The sequence below is a fragment of the Lissotriton vulgaris genome, unplaced genomic scaffold (assembly GCF_964263255.1).
Source record: "Lissotriton vulgaris unplaced genomic scaffold, aLisVul1.2 SCAFFOLD_739, whole genome shotgun sequence".
Lineage (NCBI taxonomy): Eukaryota > Metazoa > Chordata > Amphibia > Caudata > Salamandridae > Lissotriton > Lissotriton vulgaris.
The window spans coordinates 296,800-312,438 of record NW_028250317.1 but is presented as its reverse complement, the minus strand read 5'-3'; the positions used below and the strand labels follow the sequence as shown (position 1 = coordinate 312,438).

Below are 15,639 nucleotides of genomic sequence, written 5' to 3'. Positions count from 1 at the left end.
ACGGTATCGCATTAAATAGGAATGTAAATTTTGGTATGATGGTTGTGGTACTGAAAAATCTGGATTCATATAATAGTACTAGACTCGAGAATAAAAACTTCGTCGAAATAGAACGAATTTGGTATCAAAAGACCGAGAATGACGAGTACATCAAGTACATGTATTTTCGGCGTATTCGAGTGACGATGTCACCTCGAAATCGTCATTTACCTTCTAAAACCCTTAGCTGCATGTTGCCCTTTACATAGGCCTTAATCCAGTTGATTTGATTCCACAAGGACACATACTCCTTAATCGACTTCTTCCTGACCCCAGTACAAGTTAGAACCATTGCCCCAGGCCGAACTCGTTAGGTCAGTCCCCTCCCAGTGGCCGAGCAAGATAGCATCTAGGCTCAACCAGCCATAAAACCATTTCAGCGCGAACACCTGCCATATCTCGCTCACATCTTTCTCCACTCCTTTTCTTCACTTGCTTTATGATGGGGAGGTGACCATTTTTATTAGGGGTCCAGCGATATCTGATGAAATGTTGGGCCTTGCCTGATGATTTGTTATGGGCAGCACGACGTGAAATATGTACATGTCATTATGACTCTGCTTTTCTTTTGTAATCAGTAACCGTAAATGAAATACCACGAATCCAAGGAATGTCTTGCCCAAGGCTGAATACTATGTATAAGAAGAGAAGCCTGACTTCGTAAAAGTGTGCAGTCTCCTGAATATACTTGCTTTGTACTTCTAGGACCCTGTCACCTTGGTTGCAGCCAATAAACGAATCTTTGACTCCACCTGGAAGACTCTGAAGTTTCTGTAGGTCTGACTCAGGAGAACCCGAGGTCTCTGGTGTGTTGATCCCCTGGCACCGCTGGGTTGCCGGTTCTTTGCCGGTTCTTAAAAACCCAGTACCTCAATTGGCGCCCACGTTTGGGGCGATTCCAGTGGTACCAATCAGCCTGAAGATCGTGAGGAGCTTTGTGTGAAAATTCCGGAAGAGGGCCCACCACCTCATCGACCCCTGCATGTCGACGTGGTCCGAAGGTCTTTACTGCGAGGTTCCCCGCTTCCCGACGGCTACAAGGACTGCTGCCCTGGCTATCGCCCTGATGTTGGACCCTTGAAATTTTCGGTAGAGCGAAACGCTGAGACGAGTCTTCTGGTGAAGCCATCGATATTTTCAGTTAAGTATAAGTGGAGCGTCTCCCAGTCCTTAGTTGGACTTACTTTGTGGTATCTTGGAGATACATAAGGTTTTATTGGTACTTGCAAGCACCATAACCGAAGGACTCGTGTTTTCACGAGAAATATCGTAATCGATAAATCCTTTGAAGTTTTGGAACTAGACTAGAGAGAAAGGATGCCTAGTCTTAGACTCGGGAATTGGTTTTGTCTTGGTAGTAATAATAGGGACTCCCGATTGGAGGACTCATGTCCGGTTCCTCCAGTTGGAACTCCAACTTACGAGCTATACGTTAAACATGGGGTAGGCCCCATCGTTTACAACGAGGTATGGATTAAATACACTAGGAAAGATGGTGCCTTACAATGGCCCCAATATGGTAGCTTTGATTCTGAAATCTTAGACAACCTTGAAGTTAAGCTCTTCAAAAAGAAAGCCCGGCCGGCGATGTTTGACTCTTTCCGCTTATGGCGCAAAGAAGCCAAACAAAAAGAAGTTAAATTAGCTAAGAAGAATAAGAGAGAAGGGAGACTTTCAGTAATGCAAGCTGCCGTGCAGTTTAAAGATAATGAGGAAGAGCAGATAAATGAACAGTTGCACAGGCAACGTAAACTGGCAATAGATAAGTGTTATCCAGTTTTGCCGTTTCTTCAGCAAGAGACAGCAAAAGAGCGTGAAAAAGACCAATTAATGTCGCAATTATTAACTTCACCACCCCCCTATGCGCAGAATTCTACAGCACCCCCGCAACCTTTAGTTGCACAAGCTGCGCCTCTGGCTCTTCCACAGCACCCACCAGCTGTTCTTCAGCTGGCTCCTACCTCTTCGGTGCAGCCTCCTCCAGGCCCACCGACCACTTCTGTTTCACCTGTGTTTTCTACGATTTCACCTACTGTGTTTTCTACATTTCCTAATGCCCCCTCTATGATTTTGCCTAGTACCACATCTATTATTGCTGATACCTCTTCTGCCATCTCTACCCCCGTCTTATCTCACCCCGTTTTTTCATCTGTTTGTCCTTCAGTTTCACCTTCCCTTCGGCAGAAAATGGCCAGCCCTGTTACTAATCTTCTTTTACCTCTTGGAGATACATAAGGTTTTATTGGTACTTGCAAGCACCATAACCGAAGGACTCGTGTTTTCACGAGAAATATCGTAATCGATAAATCCTTTGAAGTTTTGGAACTAGACTAGAGAGAAAGGATGCCTAGTCTTAGACTCGGGAATTGGTTTTGTCTTGGTAGTAATAATAGGGACTCCCGATTGGAGGACTCATGTCCGGTTCCTCCAGTTGGAACTCCAACTTACGAGCTATACGTTAAACATGGGGTAGGCCCCATCGTTTACAACGAGGTATGGATTAAATACACTAGGAAAGATGGTGCCTTACAATGGCCCCAATATGGTAGCTTTGATTCTGAAATCTTAGACAACCTTGAAGTTAAGCTCTTCAAAAAGAAAGCCCGGCCGGCGATGTTTGACTCTTTCCGCTTATGGCGCAAAGAAGCCAAACAAAAAGAAGTTAAATTAGCTAAGAAGAATAAGAGAGAAGGGAGACTTTCAGTAATGCAAGCTGCCGTGCAGTTTAAAGATAATGAGGAAGAGCAGATAAATGAACAGTTGCACAGGCAACGTAAACTGGCAATAGATAAGTGTTATCCAGTTTTGCCGTTTCTTCAGCAAGAGACAGCAAAAGAGCGTGAAAAAGACCAATTAATGTCGCAATTATTAACTTCACCACCCCCCTATGCGCAGAATTCTACAGCACCCCCGCAACCTTTAGTTGCACAAGCTGCGCCTCTGGCTCTTCCACAGCACCCACCAGCTGTTCTTCAGCTGGCTCCTACCTCTTCGGTGCAGCCTCCTCCAGGCCCACCGACCACTTCTGTTTCACCTGTGTTTTCTACGATTTCACCTACTGTGTTTTCTACATTTCCTAATGCCCCCTCTATGATTTTGCCTAGTACCACATCTATTATTGCTGATACCTCTTCTGCCATCTCTACCCCCGTCTTATCTCACCCCGTTTTTTCATCTGTTTGTCCTTCAGTTTCACCTTCCCTTCGGCAGAAAATGGCCAGCCCTGTTACTAATCTTCTTTTACCTCTTTTCGGGTCGCCTGCTACGACCCCTATGTGGAAAAGTAAATTTTGCCATGTTCTGTGTCCCTACGTGTTCCACATCCTAAGTTATATGTGCATGCTTAATATGCATATGTACTCCTTATGATCGAATAAAGACGCAATCCTAGTTGTGTCCAACTCTAGTATGCCAGTTTCTAGTTCCCGTGAAAGCAACGAATATTAGGCCTATGTAAACCTACGTTGCCACATTTTACAGTGTGCACGATAATTCAGTAAAAGGCCCCGTTTCTAGGCCTCAAAAGGGCCCGGACATCAGATTCAGCTCCTGTCTCCTGAACCCTCTCCGAGGAGCGATACAGCCCCCACCTGCATCCCTGACCCTTCACTTACTTCCTGCCTCACAGTGCCCGGCCCGGCCTGGCTCTGCCTCCCAGTCTGCCAAGAGTATGTTATGCTTCTAGTTATCAGTCCAGCCCTCCTTCTCTGCATTCCTAAGCTACTGAATCGCATCAATAATTTCCGTTATGGTCTAGCCTTTCTGTCTCCATGTAAGAGAAATACTGTATTAATGTTCATAGAATGTTCCTCGCACACACAATACATTTAGAATAATGTATGCACCAGTCTTAGTGTCAAGTAGCCTTCGCCCTGATAACTTTTGGATTCTATCAACATGTTCTCCAAACACCAGATACTAGATATGCTTTAGGTACATGTTGCCCTGACTCCGCAGACTTTAGTCTCCTCTTCTAGTGCAGAAGTCATAGCCCCCAGTTCTCCCTGGTAACACGTCATTGCCCGTTTGCGCGCACCACTAGGTCAGAGGTCCCAGCTCCTTAGGTAGCCCCCTCCATGTTTCCGCCCCATTCATGACACTTCTGTGACGTTCATACCACATGTCTATGTACACGCCTCTTGTTACACCCACTTTATGCCTTATCTTTCGCGACTGCTACAAGACACGCCCACTGTTACGCCTCCTGTATTGAATGAAATGTAATTGTTTTAGTATATATACTAATGCACTGTTAATTTGATGTTAGCACTATTCTCCTGCCCCCGGCAGCTGCCATCCTATTCCCATGCAGGCTGTCCTGTTCCTGTCCTTTATGCCTGATTAAAGCCTGTTAACTCTAGCTACCTCGAATCTTGACTCTTATTTATTGAGCTATCTGTTTATATTGTATCCAGTCAAAAATAGAACCGGTATTTAATTATTTATTTACCACATAATGGCGCCCGAACAGGGACTTGCCCTTTCCCCACGCGCCGGAGAAGCCACGCGAGCCCTCTGACCCTCTGCAGCCGTGACGGAACCATACCGTGCACGTGCAGATATTTCTGCTTCAAGTATCCCTCAGGCCCACGGAGGAGACGGAGGTTGCGGTCCAGCATCCAGACGAGGCGGTGGAGGAACGCGGCGAGTCCCGACCAGAGCCCAAGCCGAGAGTACAAGGTCCGAGGTATCCGGAGGCCCACCCGTAACTGAAGTCCGAAGTTCGTAGTCCGTCGTCGTAGCAGTCCAGTCCAGTCCGAGGCCTTCCATTCTTGCTGCCCGGTGAGTACCGTTGCTGGGGTAGTATCCAGACAGGGTCAATTAATTTGTCTCTGGTCCGTGGGTTTGGGTACACAGATCCAACACGAAGTGTCCACCTAGGTGGATGCGGGTCCTGACGTGTCTCTTTATGGGACCGGTATGTTTCGTACTGTTTCAGCAGTGCATCTAGTAACTCTAGTAAGTTCCGTTCTCGAGAAATTCATGTGTTCTGTTCTCAGTATTCCAGGTAATATTCTGTCCGAACTGTTATTTTAAATGTTTATTAATGTGTTTTCAATGTCGTGGTATGAATGATTTGTTTTCTCCAGTTATTATTGTGTTTATCGTGTATTGTATTGTGTTCAGATTCTAGCATAAAAGAATGCCTCTGTTCTCTAAATTACGTCAGTTAAAAACCAGAAAAGGGCTGCTCGAGGAAGCAGTCCCTGTCCCTCCTAGGGACAGTCCAGGACATTTTATGTATCACAAGCATGGCTTAAGTGCCATAATATATCTAGACTTATGGTCTGATTATACCAGACATCTCGAAGAGAAATATAGATGGCCTGTATCAGGCACATGGGATGCCGAGTGCATCATGCGAGTAGAAGAAGCATTATGGAAAAAGAAATCCAGACAGTCCCAGAAAGATGCTATCGAGTTATGGCGCAAAGAATCTCATAAAAGAACCGAAAAAGAATTCAGAAAAACAGAATTAAGTAGAGAATGCTCAGAGAAAGCCCAAGAAAGGGAATTAATCGAAATAGGTGAATGAGTCAAAGCAGAACAGTCAGACAGACAGAGAAATGCCCTTGTTAAGGGTATGTACCCTCTTCTTGCCGAGGGCTTGCCAAAAGCAACCCCGGAAGCATCCAGTAATTTTCCGCCATCACTAGTTCCGACTAAGCTACGTCATAAACCGACCGCAGCTGATATTTTTCTCTCGTCCTATTTGGACGACACAGTCCCAGAATATGCAAATCCTGTCCCGCCAGCTCTTGTAAATAATGTAATTCCTGTTCCTCCAGCCACTGGTCCTGTGGGTCCAGTTAATGTTACAGCACCCCCGGTCCAGCCTACAGTACATGTACCCGTTCTACCAGTCACTCTGCCAGCACTTACAGTGCACACCGACGATTCCAGTTTAGGAGCCGCGGGGGGAGGTTCTCCTCGTACCCCGCCTCAACACAGACGTATGACGCTACATGAACTAGCGTTACAGCGTACGCCAAAAGTTCATACCTTCCTAGATATCAAGCGAGCACTTACTGAATGTCGTTATGATCCAGTTTCAGGCGATGGCCACATGGTCATATATTCATTACGTTTAAGAAGGGTGACCGACTATTTGGACACCCTGCCCAATATGAAAGAATATCTAGACAGAATATATCGTTTTATCCGTACAGGAAGAGATCCAGAAAGTATTCGCGAAGCCATGGTTCAGAGAAAAGTCGAGACTCAGCTCATGCTTTTAAAGTTCTTAATTAACTGTTTAATAAGAGAACAAGATTATCCAGGAAAAGATCCAGAAGAAATGAAAGTCCTGACTAGGTGGAGTGACCATATAGCCGAGGGAAGACACAAGACACAGAACTTTATAGAGAGTATGTACAAGAAAATCCGTAAAGAAATAATAAAGTTACACGAGAAACGAGAAGCAATACAAGCAACCGAGAAAGAAAATGACTCTTCTACGGAAGAGGTAGACGACGAGAATCCTTCCAGAATAGCGTATGTAGGTAGAACTAGACTTTCCGACAGACATTCACGTCCAGACTACAAGAAAACTGTTCCCACTCCAGTACCAGAACAATGTTCCCTAGAACAAGTATTCCAAGCTACCGATCACATTCTGAAATCACGAATAGGTTATGGTGAACTTAGTACTATGCGTGAACAAGAACTAGCCCGATCAGCAGTCCGGTGGACTACTGATTCTACCACTTTTGCAGACGAAATAGTGGCACAAATGTTTCTGAAACTGCCCCCAGCCGAGCAGCGACTGGTGGGTATGTATATGACCCAGCACCTCATCACACTGTATGAGGATCAGCATTCCGATCCAGGTCCGCTACATGATGTATTAAACGAGTTACTACAGTACAGATGGAAAGGTCTAGGTACCGATTTAATTAGTGTCATTCTAGAACAGCGCCACAAATACCGAACGTTCCTGAACCCGCATTTTGTTCATGTCTCACCCCCAGAAAGTAAATCATTCTACATAGACAGACAGAATCCGTTACGAGAAGTACATCCAGTCAAGAAAGAGGGTGGTGGTCTAGAACGAGTGTTTGTTTACACCCCCATCACAAAGATGGAACTCTTAGAAATGAAAAAGTTAATTCCCTGTCATGATAAAGATCCAGCAGGGTTCCATCGAGAATTAAAGGACATGCTCCGTATGGGAGAATACACGTATCCTGATATCATTAAAATTTTAAAGGTCCTGTTGCCTGCGGGCATATATGAGAAACTCAAAGAAAAAGAATGGGAGGTGGGAGAGAAAAAGATAGATTGGACAGCCCTAGAAGCTGAAGATAATACACGAGTACCAGGTACCGGTCTTGGGGATAAATGTAAAGAATTGCCCGAACTGTTAATACAAGTTTTGCCAAGATTACTAGCCACGAAAAAGGAAGACTGGGATGCTATCTCAGCCTGCAAACAGAAACAAGACGAAGATACTAGTGATTTTTATTCTAGATTCGAGAAATGTTTTATTATTAATAGTGGTTTGAAGACAAGTAGCGAGTCATACCCTCATATTTTTGTCACTAAACTAGTCGAGAATTCAAGCCCACAAGTTAAAAATCGAGTTTTAAAAGTCGAAAGTACATGGCAAGCTAATACTCCGTCACAGATGCTACAGATGCTCCAGTATCACCAGAACAGAATCAGGGAGGAACAAGAACACGAAAGGAGACGTATGAAAGACACGAAAATGAAAGTATTAGTTGCACAATCTGTTCCCCAAGACAGTCAGAAGAGGGGTACGAATCAAGCCAGTCATCCTGCAGCTCCCGTTAAAGGGACCTGCAATTATTGTAAACAGCCAGGTCATTTTATAAACGAGTGTGCAGTTCTGAAACACAATATAGCTACTGGTAAGACTAAAGAGAGACCACGTCCGCCTAGACAAGAACAAGTTTCACAGACTTCCCAGTTACCACAGAATGCACAACAGACAGTTACAATACCGCAGCCTATCGCTGCAACACAGCATGTTACACAGCAGATGTACCAGTATGCACAGTCCGAGTATCCAGAATACCAGCAGTATTCATGAAACAGCCTAGAGAGGGAGGTAGGCTTGCCTCTCATCGAGATACCTGTAGATCAAGAGGGTCCCTATGTACACAGTCAAGTATTAGGGAAAGACAGAAAGTTTCTGATTGATACAGGGGCAAGTAGGACTACCATCAGTCATGACGAGGTTCCAGGGGCTCCGCTCTCAGGCTCTAGAAATGTTTCCCTTGGATTTTCAGGAAAGCCCATTGTAAATGAAATTTCAAAACCAGTTACTCTAGAAGTAGGTCCATTGTCCCGAACTACTGATTTGTTACTTACAAAGTCATGTCCAGAAAATGTATTAGGCATCAAGACATTAAAAGAATTAGGTGCAATTATATGCTGCTCCCCAGAGGGAGTCCGCCTGTTCCTCCGCGACTTTAAAGGTCACTATGTACTACGTGATTTTGATCCAAGATTATTGAATGTTCCACAGCATCTATGGGCACAAGGTCCAACTGATGTTGGTTGTATGCACATCACACCCCATCGTGTGACTCTGAAACAAGGTATAGTTTTGCCACGAATCAGACAGTACAGATTGCCACCTGAGGCTGTAGCAGCCTTATCCAAAATTATTGACGAGCTTATTGTTCAAGGAGTGGTTGTAGAAACTGACTCCAATGTATGTAATTCTCCTATCATTCCAGTCATGAAACGTACTGATCCAAATGCACCTCCAGTATATCGATTAGTGATTGACCTTCGAGAACTTAATAAATGTATCATTCCTCAGTACCCAGTAGTCCCAGATATTTCTTCCCTATTGACAGCCATTGATTCTGAAGCTACGTTCTTCACAGTTATCGACCTCAAGAATGCATTTTTCAGTGTTCCCATTCATCCAGACAGTCAGTTCCTTTTCGGTTTCTGTTTAAATGGAAGGAGCTATAAATTCACACGAGCTCCTCAAGGTTTCACAGAAAGCCCTAGTATTTACAGTCAAGCACTCAAGAGACAACTAGACAATATTCACATGCCAACTGACACTGCCCTGCTCCAGTATGTCGATGATCTACTGATCACAGCCCGTTCTGAACGTGATTGCGAGCGTGCGTCACTTACAGTTCTGTATTTCTTAGCCGAGATGGGGCACAAGGTGTCCCCTTCGAAGCTTCAATTCTGTGTCCAGCAAGTGGTCTACTTAGGACACTTACTGTCCAAGAGGGGTAGGCAGTTGACACCTGACCGTATCCAGTTAATAGCATGTCTTCCGCAGCCCAAGACCCAGAAGGAGGTACGAGCTTTTATCGGCCTCACTTCTTACTGTAGACAATGGATTCCTCAGTACGCATATCTAGCCAAACCACTGATACAGTAAACGACACAGGAGACAGCTGTATCGACTGTTCTCCCTTGGACATCCGAACATACACTTGCTTTTAATGAGTTAAAGAAAGCTTTATGCCAAGCTCCTGTTCTAGCTACACCGAACTACAGTAAGCCTTTTACACTTTTTGTCACAGAACGTGAAGGTACTGCATTATCTGTTCTCACACAAGATCAAGCAGGACAGTACAAGCCCTGTGCTTATTTTTCTAGCACATTAGATCCAGTAGCCCAGGCTCTGCCTGCGTGCCTCAAATCAGTTGCAGCCACGGCACTAGCTATCAGACAAAGTGATTCCATAGTGTTAGGACACTCCCTGACAGTACAAGTTCCACACTCTGTGGAAGTTCTTTTAAACCGAACACAGACCCAGCACTTGACAATTGCACGTTTAACAGGTTATGAACTGACACTGTTCCAGCCACACATAGAAATCAGACGCTGCAACGTTTTAAATCCAGCTACACTATTACCGTCAGTTAATTCAAATCCTGCCACACATGATTGTGTGGAAGTTGTTAACACTATGACAAAGCCAAGACAAGACCTGACAGATATTGCATTACCCGATCCCGACCTGACACTTTATGTGGATGGTTCATGTATGAGAACAAGTACAGGAGAACTAGTAGCCGCGTATGCAGTGACTACTGAAACTGAAGTTATAGAGACACACCGTATTGACACCCTGTCTGCTCAAGCAGCAGAGCTAGTCGCTCTGACCCAAGCCTGCATACGTGCCAAGAACCTGAAAGTAAACATATATACAGATTCACGTTATGCATTCGGAGTCGTACACGACTTCGGAGTACTCTGGCAGGAGAGAGGTTTCATGACTTCTCATGGAACCAAGATTCAGCATGGTCTCCTCATTCAAGCTCTGTTAGATGCAATACATTTACCGACAGCTATCGCTATCATGAAGTGCAAAGCACATACGAAAGTTACTGACATTATTTCTCAAGGTAATGATCTAGCAGATCGAACAGCCAAGCTTACAGCTCAGACTCCAGACATTCCAGTTAACACAACACAGACACCCATTCCAGAACAGACTACTTGTATGACAGTTAAGGACCCTACACAAGATGTTATAGACATACAGTTACATGCTACTCCCGATGAAATCAAGAAATGGTCCGAACAAGGAGGGGTCCAGACAGATCAAGGATGGTTGACGAAGGGAAAAGCCACATGGTTTCTCCCCGACTCAATGGTTCAAGTCATTATTAATACCGCACATAGTCCTGCACATTTAGGAGAAAAAGCCATGTTAGACAGTATCCAGAACATTTGGTTTAACAAACATTTACGAGCTGCAGCCAAGCAGAAAGTCCGTACCTGTATGATATGTTGTCAGTTCAATCCAGGTAAAAGTGTCCCGGTGGAACAAGGTGGATTCCAACCTCCTGACCACCCTTTTGAAGTCCTCCAGATGGATTATATTCAGATGGAGCGATGTCGAGGTTTCAAGTATGTCCTCGTAGTTGTATGCGTTTTGTCCAGGTGGACAGAAGCATATCCAGTTCCAGATTACACAGCTGCGACCACTGCCAAGCAGTTGGTTCGTGAGTTCTTTCCCCGCTATGGACTCCCTAGGGTCGTGTATTCAGATAACGGCCAGCCATTCTCATCTGAGTTAATGAAGCATGTTTCCCTTCTGTTAGGGTACCAGTGGAAGTTCCATTGTGTGCGCCATCCTGAAGCAGCCGGTCTCGTAGAGAGACATAATCAGACTCTGAAAATCCGCATTGCCAAAGTTTGTAAAGAGAAAGGTGTAGACTGGCTAGTTGCCCTGCCAGTTGCTTTATTCTACATGAGGATGGTTGCACATTCCAGATCAGGTCTGTCCCCGTATGAGGTCGTATTCGGCCGCCCCCCAAATATGTGGGGTACACCTAGACCCCGCAGTATTACAGACGTTTCCAGTAATATGCTGACAGATTACCTAGCTTCCTTGATGTCTGCCCTACACTCTTTTCGTTCACAGGTTGCCGCCGCATTTCCAGACAACACCGAGGTGAAACCGCATGAAATCGTTCCAGGAAACCTCGTATTGGTCCGGAATTTTGATCGTTCAAGTCCACTGGAGCCCCGTTGGAAGGAGCCTCGTATGGTCTTGCTCACAACCAGGACTGCGGCCAAACTGGAGGGAAGAAAAGGATGGGTCCATCTGTCCCACATCAAGAAGTTTCATGGACTCCGACAAAAGACATTTGCTAAGGACTGTCCAATTTCTAAAGACTGCCTAAAAACAGACTCTGAACTCAAAGTTCCCCAGTCAGAGGAAACTCCGCAACAGGAGTATAAAAAGAAACTCCGGTCTAGTAAAATAAGTCAGCCAGTTTAATTGTCTAAGTCCCTCTCGGGTGAAACGGGTAGACAGGTTTCTGACATGTATGAGATAGACCCCCATAGTGAGAGAGTTAGTCAAAACTCTAAGAGAATCCGTTATCGGAAAAATGTATGCAGTAGATGCATCGTTACTTTGTTATTTCTTATGTTTTTGAGTCTTATGGTTTCCTGCACAAGTTATGCTTTTCATTTATGTTTTCCAATGTCACATGTACATATGTTTTCTAATACTACAGTAGAGCACACATTTAGTGATCTGCCTCCTCATGAGCTATCCTATCGTCTTGCTATGCGAAATAATACCTTTATCAGAATGTTACATTATTCACACCAGACCAGCAATGCCACTAATTGTTGGGTGTGTGGTCGACTCCCCCCTTTCCAGACACCGAAGGGAGTTCTGCCACTCTTTCCTTATCCGTTTTCACATAATGGTTCGTGTGGAGCATGGTCCACGTTAACGTCATCCTCAACTGATATGTCCCTTCTGAATAGAACATGTTTCCCAGATAACCAAGGTCTTCCCCATAGAACAGGGTTGGATCTAGAAAATGAAGTATATGATTTAGGTAATTATTCCTCGAATTTCATGGTCCTGAATGTTCAATCCGATACCACTCCAGATTTGCCTGCTATTTCAGTATTACCAGTCAAAGGCGAATTATGTGTCAGAAAGAATGGTTCCGCACATGTAGGACATAGTGATTGTACTATTATTGTCAAGTATAGTGACAGTGGGAAATCTATTTTCAAGGCCTCACGTCATTCTTATTTTGTTTGTGGTCAGACCGCATATGTTCGTCTGCCCCTCGATTGGGATGGAACATGTTACATTGCCTTCCTACTGCCACCAGTTTTTCTAGCCCCATCTGATTATCATAGAAACACACATCTAGTACACCTTAGACATAGAAGGGAGATTGAGTCCCCGATTGTCGATCAAACTGAAACTACTCTAGAACAGTATCAAGACTTCAATAAAGGTTTCTTCTTCTTTATAGGCCCTCTCCAGAATAGTAAGCTAATACGTAGGTTAACCAGAACCCTTGAAGCAGTAGTGAATGAGACTACTTCTGCTCTAGGTAACTTAACCGAAGAGCAATCTGCTATGAGATTTGTCGTGCTCCAAAATCGTCTCGTTCTTGACGTCATACTGGCCGATAGAGGAGGAGCATGTAGAGTCATTGGATCTAGTTGCTGCATTTTCATTCCTAATAACGCGCCGTCTGTTTATTCAGCTATAACCAGACTTCATAAAATTGCCCATCAGTTACACCAGAATCCAGGCACCTGGACATGGTCCGGTTGGCTCTGGAGTATAATTTCTGTCTGGGGATGGAAAGTATTGTCATTCCTAGGTATAGCAGTAATGATCATATTCAGTTGCTGCCTCTGTTTACAATGTGGCCCTGCGATTTGCGGCATTTGTGCTATATCCTGTATTCCTAGTCCTAAGTCCCGTTCCAAGACAATTCGAGACGAGCAAATGATGCTATATGAAATGATAGATGGTATCATGAATATTGATGTTTCCTGATGGAAACGTAGGGCACAAGGAGGGAATGTGGAAAAGTAAATTTTGCCATGTTCTGTGTCCCTACGTGTTCCACATCCTAAGTTATATGTGCATGATTAATATGCATATGTACTCCTTATGATCGATTAAAGACGCAATCCTAGTTGTGTCCAACTCTAGTATGCCAGTTTCTAGTTCCCGTGAAAGCAACGAATATTAGGCCTATGTAAACCTACGTTGCCACATTTTACAGTGTGCACGATAATTCAGTAAAAGGCCCCGTTTCTAGGCCTCAAAAGGGCCCGGACATCAGATTCAGCTCCTGTCTCCTGAACCCTCTCCGAGGAGCGATACAGCCCCCACCTGCATCCCTGACCCTTCACTTACATCCTGCCTCACAGTGCCCGGCCCGGCCTGGCTCTGCCTCCCAGTCTGCCAAGAGTATGTTATGCTTCTAGTTATCAGTCCAGCCCTCCTTCTCTGCATTCCTAAGCTACTGAATCGCATCAATAATTTCCGTCATGGTCTAGCCTTTCTGTCTCCATGTAAGAGAAATACTGTATTAATGTTCATAGAATATTCCTTGCACACACAATACATTTAGAATAATGTATGCACCAGTCTTAGTGTCAAGTAGCCTTCGCCCTGATAACTTTTGGATTCTATCAACATGTTCTCCAAACACCAGATACTAGATATGCTTTAGGTACATGTCGCCCTGACTCCGCAGACTTTAGTCTCCTCTTCTAGTGCAGAAGTCATAGCCCCCAGTTCTCCCTGGTAACACGTCATTGCCCGTTTGCGCGCACCACTAGGTCAGAGGTCCCAGCTCCTTAGGTAGCCCCCTCCATGTTTCCGCCCCATTCATGACACTTCTGTGACGTTCATACCACATGTCTATGTACACGCCTCTTGTTACACCCACTTTATGCCTTATCTTTCGCGACTGCTACAAGACACGCCCACTGTTACGCCTCCTGTATTGAATGAAATGTAATTGTTTTAGTATATATACTAATGCACTGTTAATTTGATGTTAGCACTATTCTCCTGCCCCCGGCAGCTGCCATCCTATTCCCATGCAGGCTGTCCTGTTCCTGTCCTTTATGCCTGATTAAAGCCTGTTAACTCTAGCTACCTCGAATCTTGACTCTTATTTATTGAGCTATCTGTTTATATTGTATCCAGTCAAAAATAGAACCGGTATTTAATTATTTATTTACCACACCTAACATAAGTAGAAGACAGTTGCGAAGTCAACTACCTGATTATCAAGAGAGAGATTCACTGAATAGTTTAGCTCGGAAATGGGTCATGGACACTGCAAAGTATGATTTACAGTCTGTCATGGAAGTCTTTCATCAATGGGAAGCAGCGACACAGAGATATGTGTTCGAACAGATGTGTGTTTTTCTTTGCGAGGATTTAGAAGACAATGATCAGGATTGCCTCCCACAAGAGATGTGTCGTATAAGGTTTAAGTTTGGACAGGGTATGATTGTAGGTCCCGATGTGGAAAAAGCAGTTGAAATGCTATTATCATATCGAAGTAAGGGAAGCAGTTCTGGGTCACCATCGGAATCTAGTACATCTAGTAGGAAAAAGGCACGACAATTCCCTATGAGAGAAGTTCCCCCACAGTGGAGAGAGGGTGACGCGACAGCTGTCCCACCTATTCTGCCACACTTTCACCGCGTATGGGTACACGTCCCATGGAAGCGAGCTGAAGTTTTAGTACTCAAACAAACGCTACCAGATCCGCGTAAAAATCCTGCAGGGTACTATAAAGAATTGTCGCAAACTGCTGGGTCATGTATAATGAATTTGGCTGATATCGATATGTTATTCGGGAACGTTGTTCCACAGCCGTTATGGGGAAAAATTCGTCATGTAGATCATGACCAAGAATTAGGTGACACGTGGGCTAATATTACTGCTACGGATGCTCGACAAGTCGGTGGTGCCAAGCCTGAGCCTCTGATAGCGGAACTACCTGGTAGAATAATAGATTACATGAAAACGATAATGCCTGCAATACGCGTAAATTGGGATAAGTTATCTGCATGCAAGCAGAAGAAAGAAGAAACTGTTTCAGATTTCTTCACCAGATTTGAAGAAACATTCATTGACCACAGCGGTCAGGATATGACCACAGAAGGTGGTCAGAGATTGTTTGTCGATAAATTTGTGCACGAAATTAAAGGATTCGGAAAGTTCTTGGGCAGTCTCATCTTCAGCCCAGATACTAGCTACCGCACAGTACTACGAGAATAGAGACAAAGATGAGAAAGATAAAGTAGAGAAGAAAACTAGAGAACTCAAAACGAAGGTTTTGCTACAGCAAG

The 15,639-nt window shown here is 44.5% G+C and overlaps 2 protein-coding genes across 2 annotated transcripts; both read left to right on the top strand.

Moving 5' to 3' along the window:
- Positions 1 to 6,820: 6,820 nt before the first annotated feature.
- On the top strand, positions 6,821 to 8,092 carry LOC147663296 (uncharacterized). The gene has a single exon (XM_086950547.1). It carries the CDS (start codon positions 6,821 to 6,823, stop codon positions 8,090 to 8,092), a length of 1,272 nt encoding a protein of 423 aa, XP_086806673.1.
- A 1,857-nt stretch (positions 8,093 to 9,949) lies between these two features.
- On the top strand, positions 9,950 to 15,568 carry LOC147663295 (uncharacterized). The gene is made up of 2 exons (XM_086950550.1): positions 9,950 to 10,896; positions 15,403 to 15,568. Exons 1-2 carry the CDS (start codon positions 9,950 to 9,952, stop codon positions 15,566 to 15,568), a joined length of 1,113 nt encoding a protein of 370 aa, XP_086806676.1.
- Positions 15,569 to 15,639: the final 71 nt, after the last annotated feature.

Coding starts and splice junctions, on each gene's coding strand:
- LOC147663295 (XM_086950550.1), top strand. CDS start 9,950: ATGACAAAGCCAAGACAAGACCTGACAGATATTGCATTACCCGATCCC. Junction 10,897..15,402: donor GAGCGATGTCGAGGTTTCAA/GTATGTCCTCGT, acceptor TTTCTTCACCAG/ATTTGAAGAAACATTCATTG.
- LOC147663296 (XM_086950547.1), top strand. CDS start 6,821: ATGACCCAGCACCTCATCACACTGTATGAGGATCAGCATTCCGATCCA.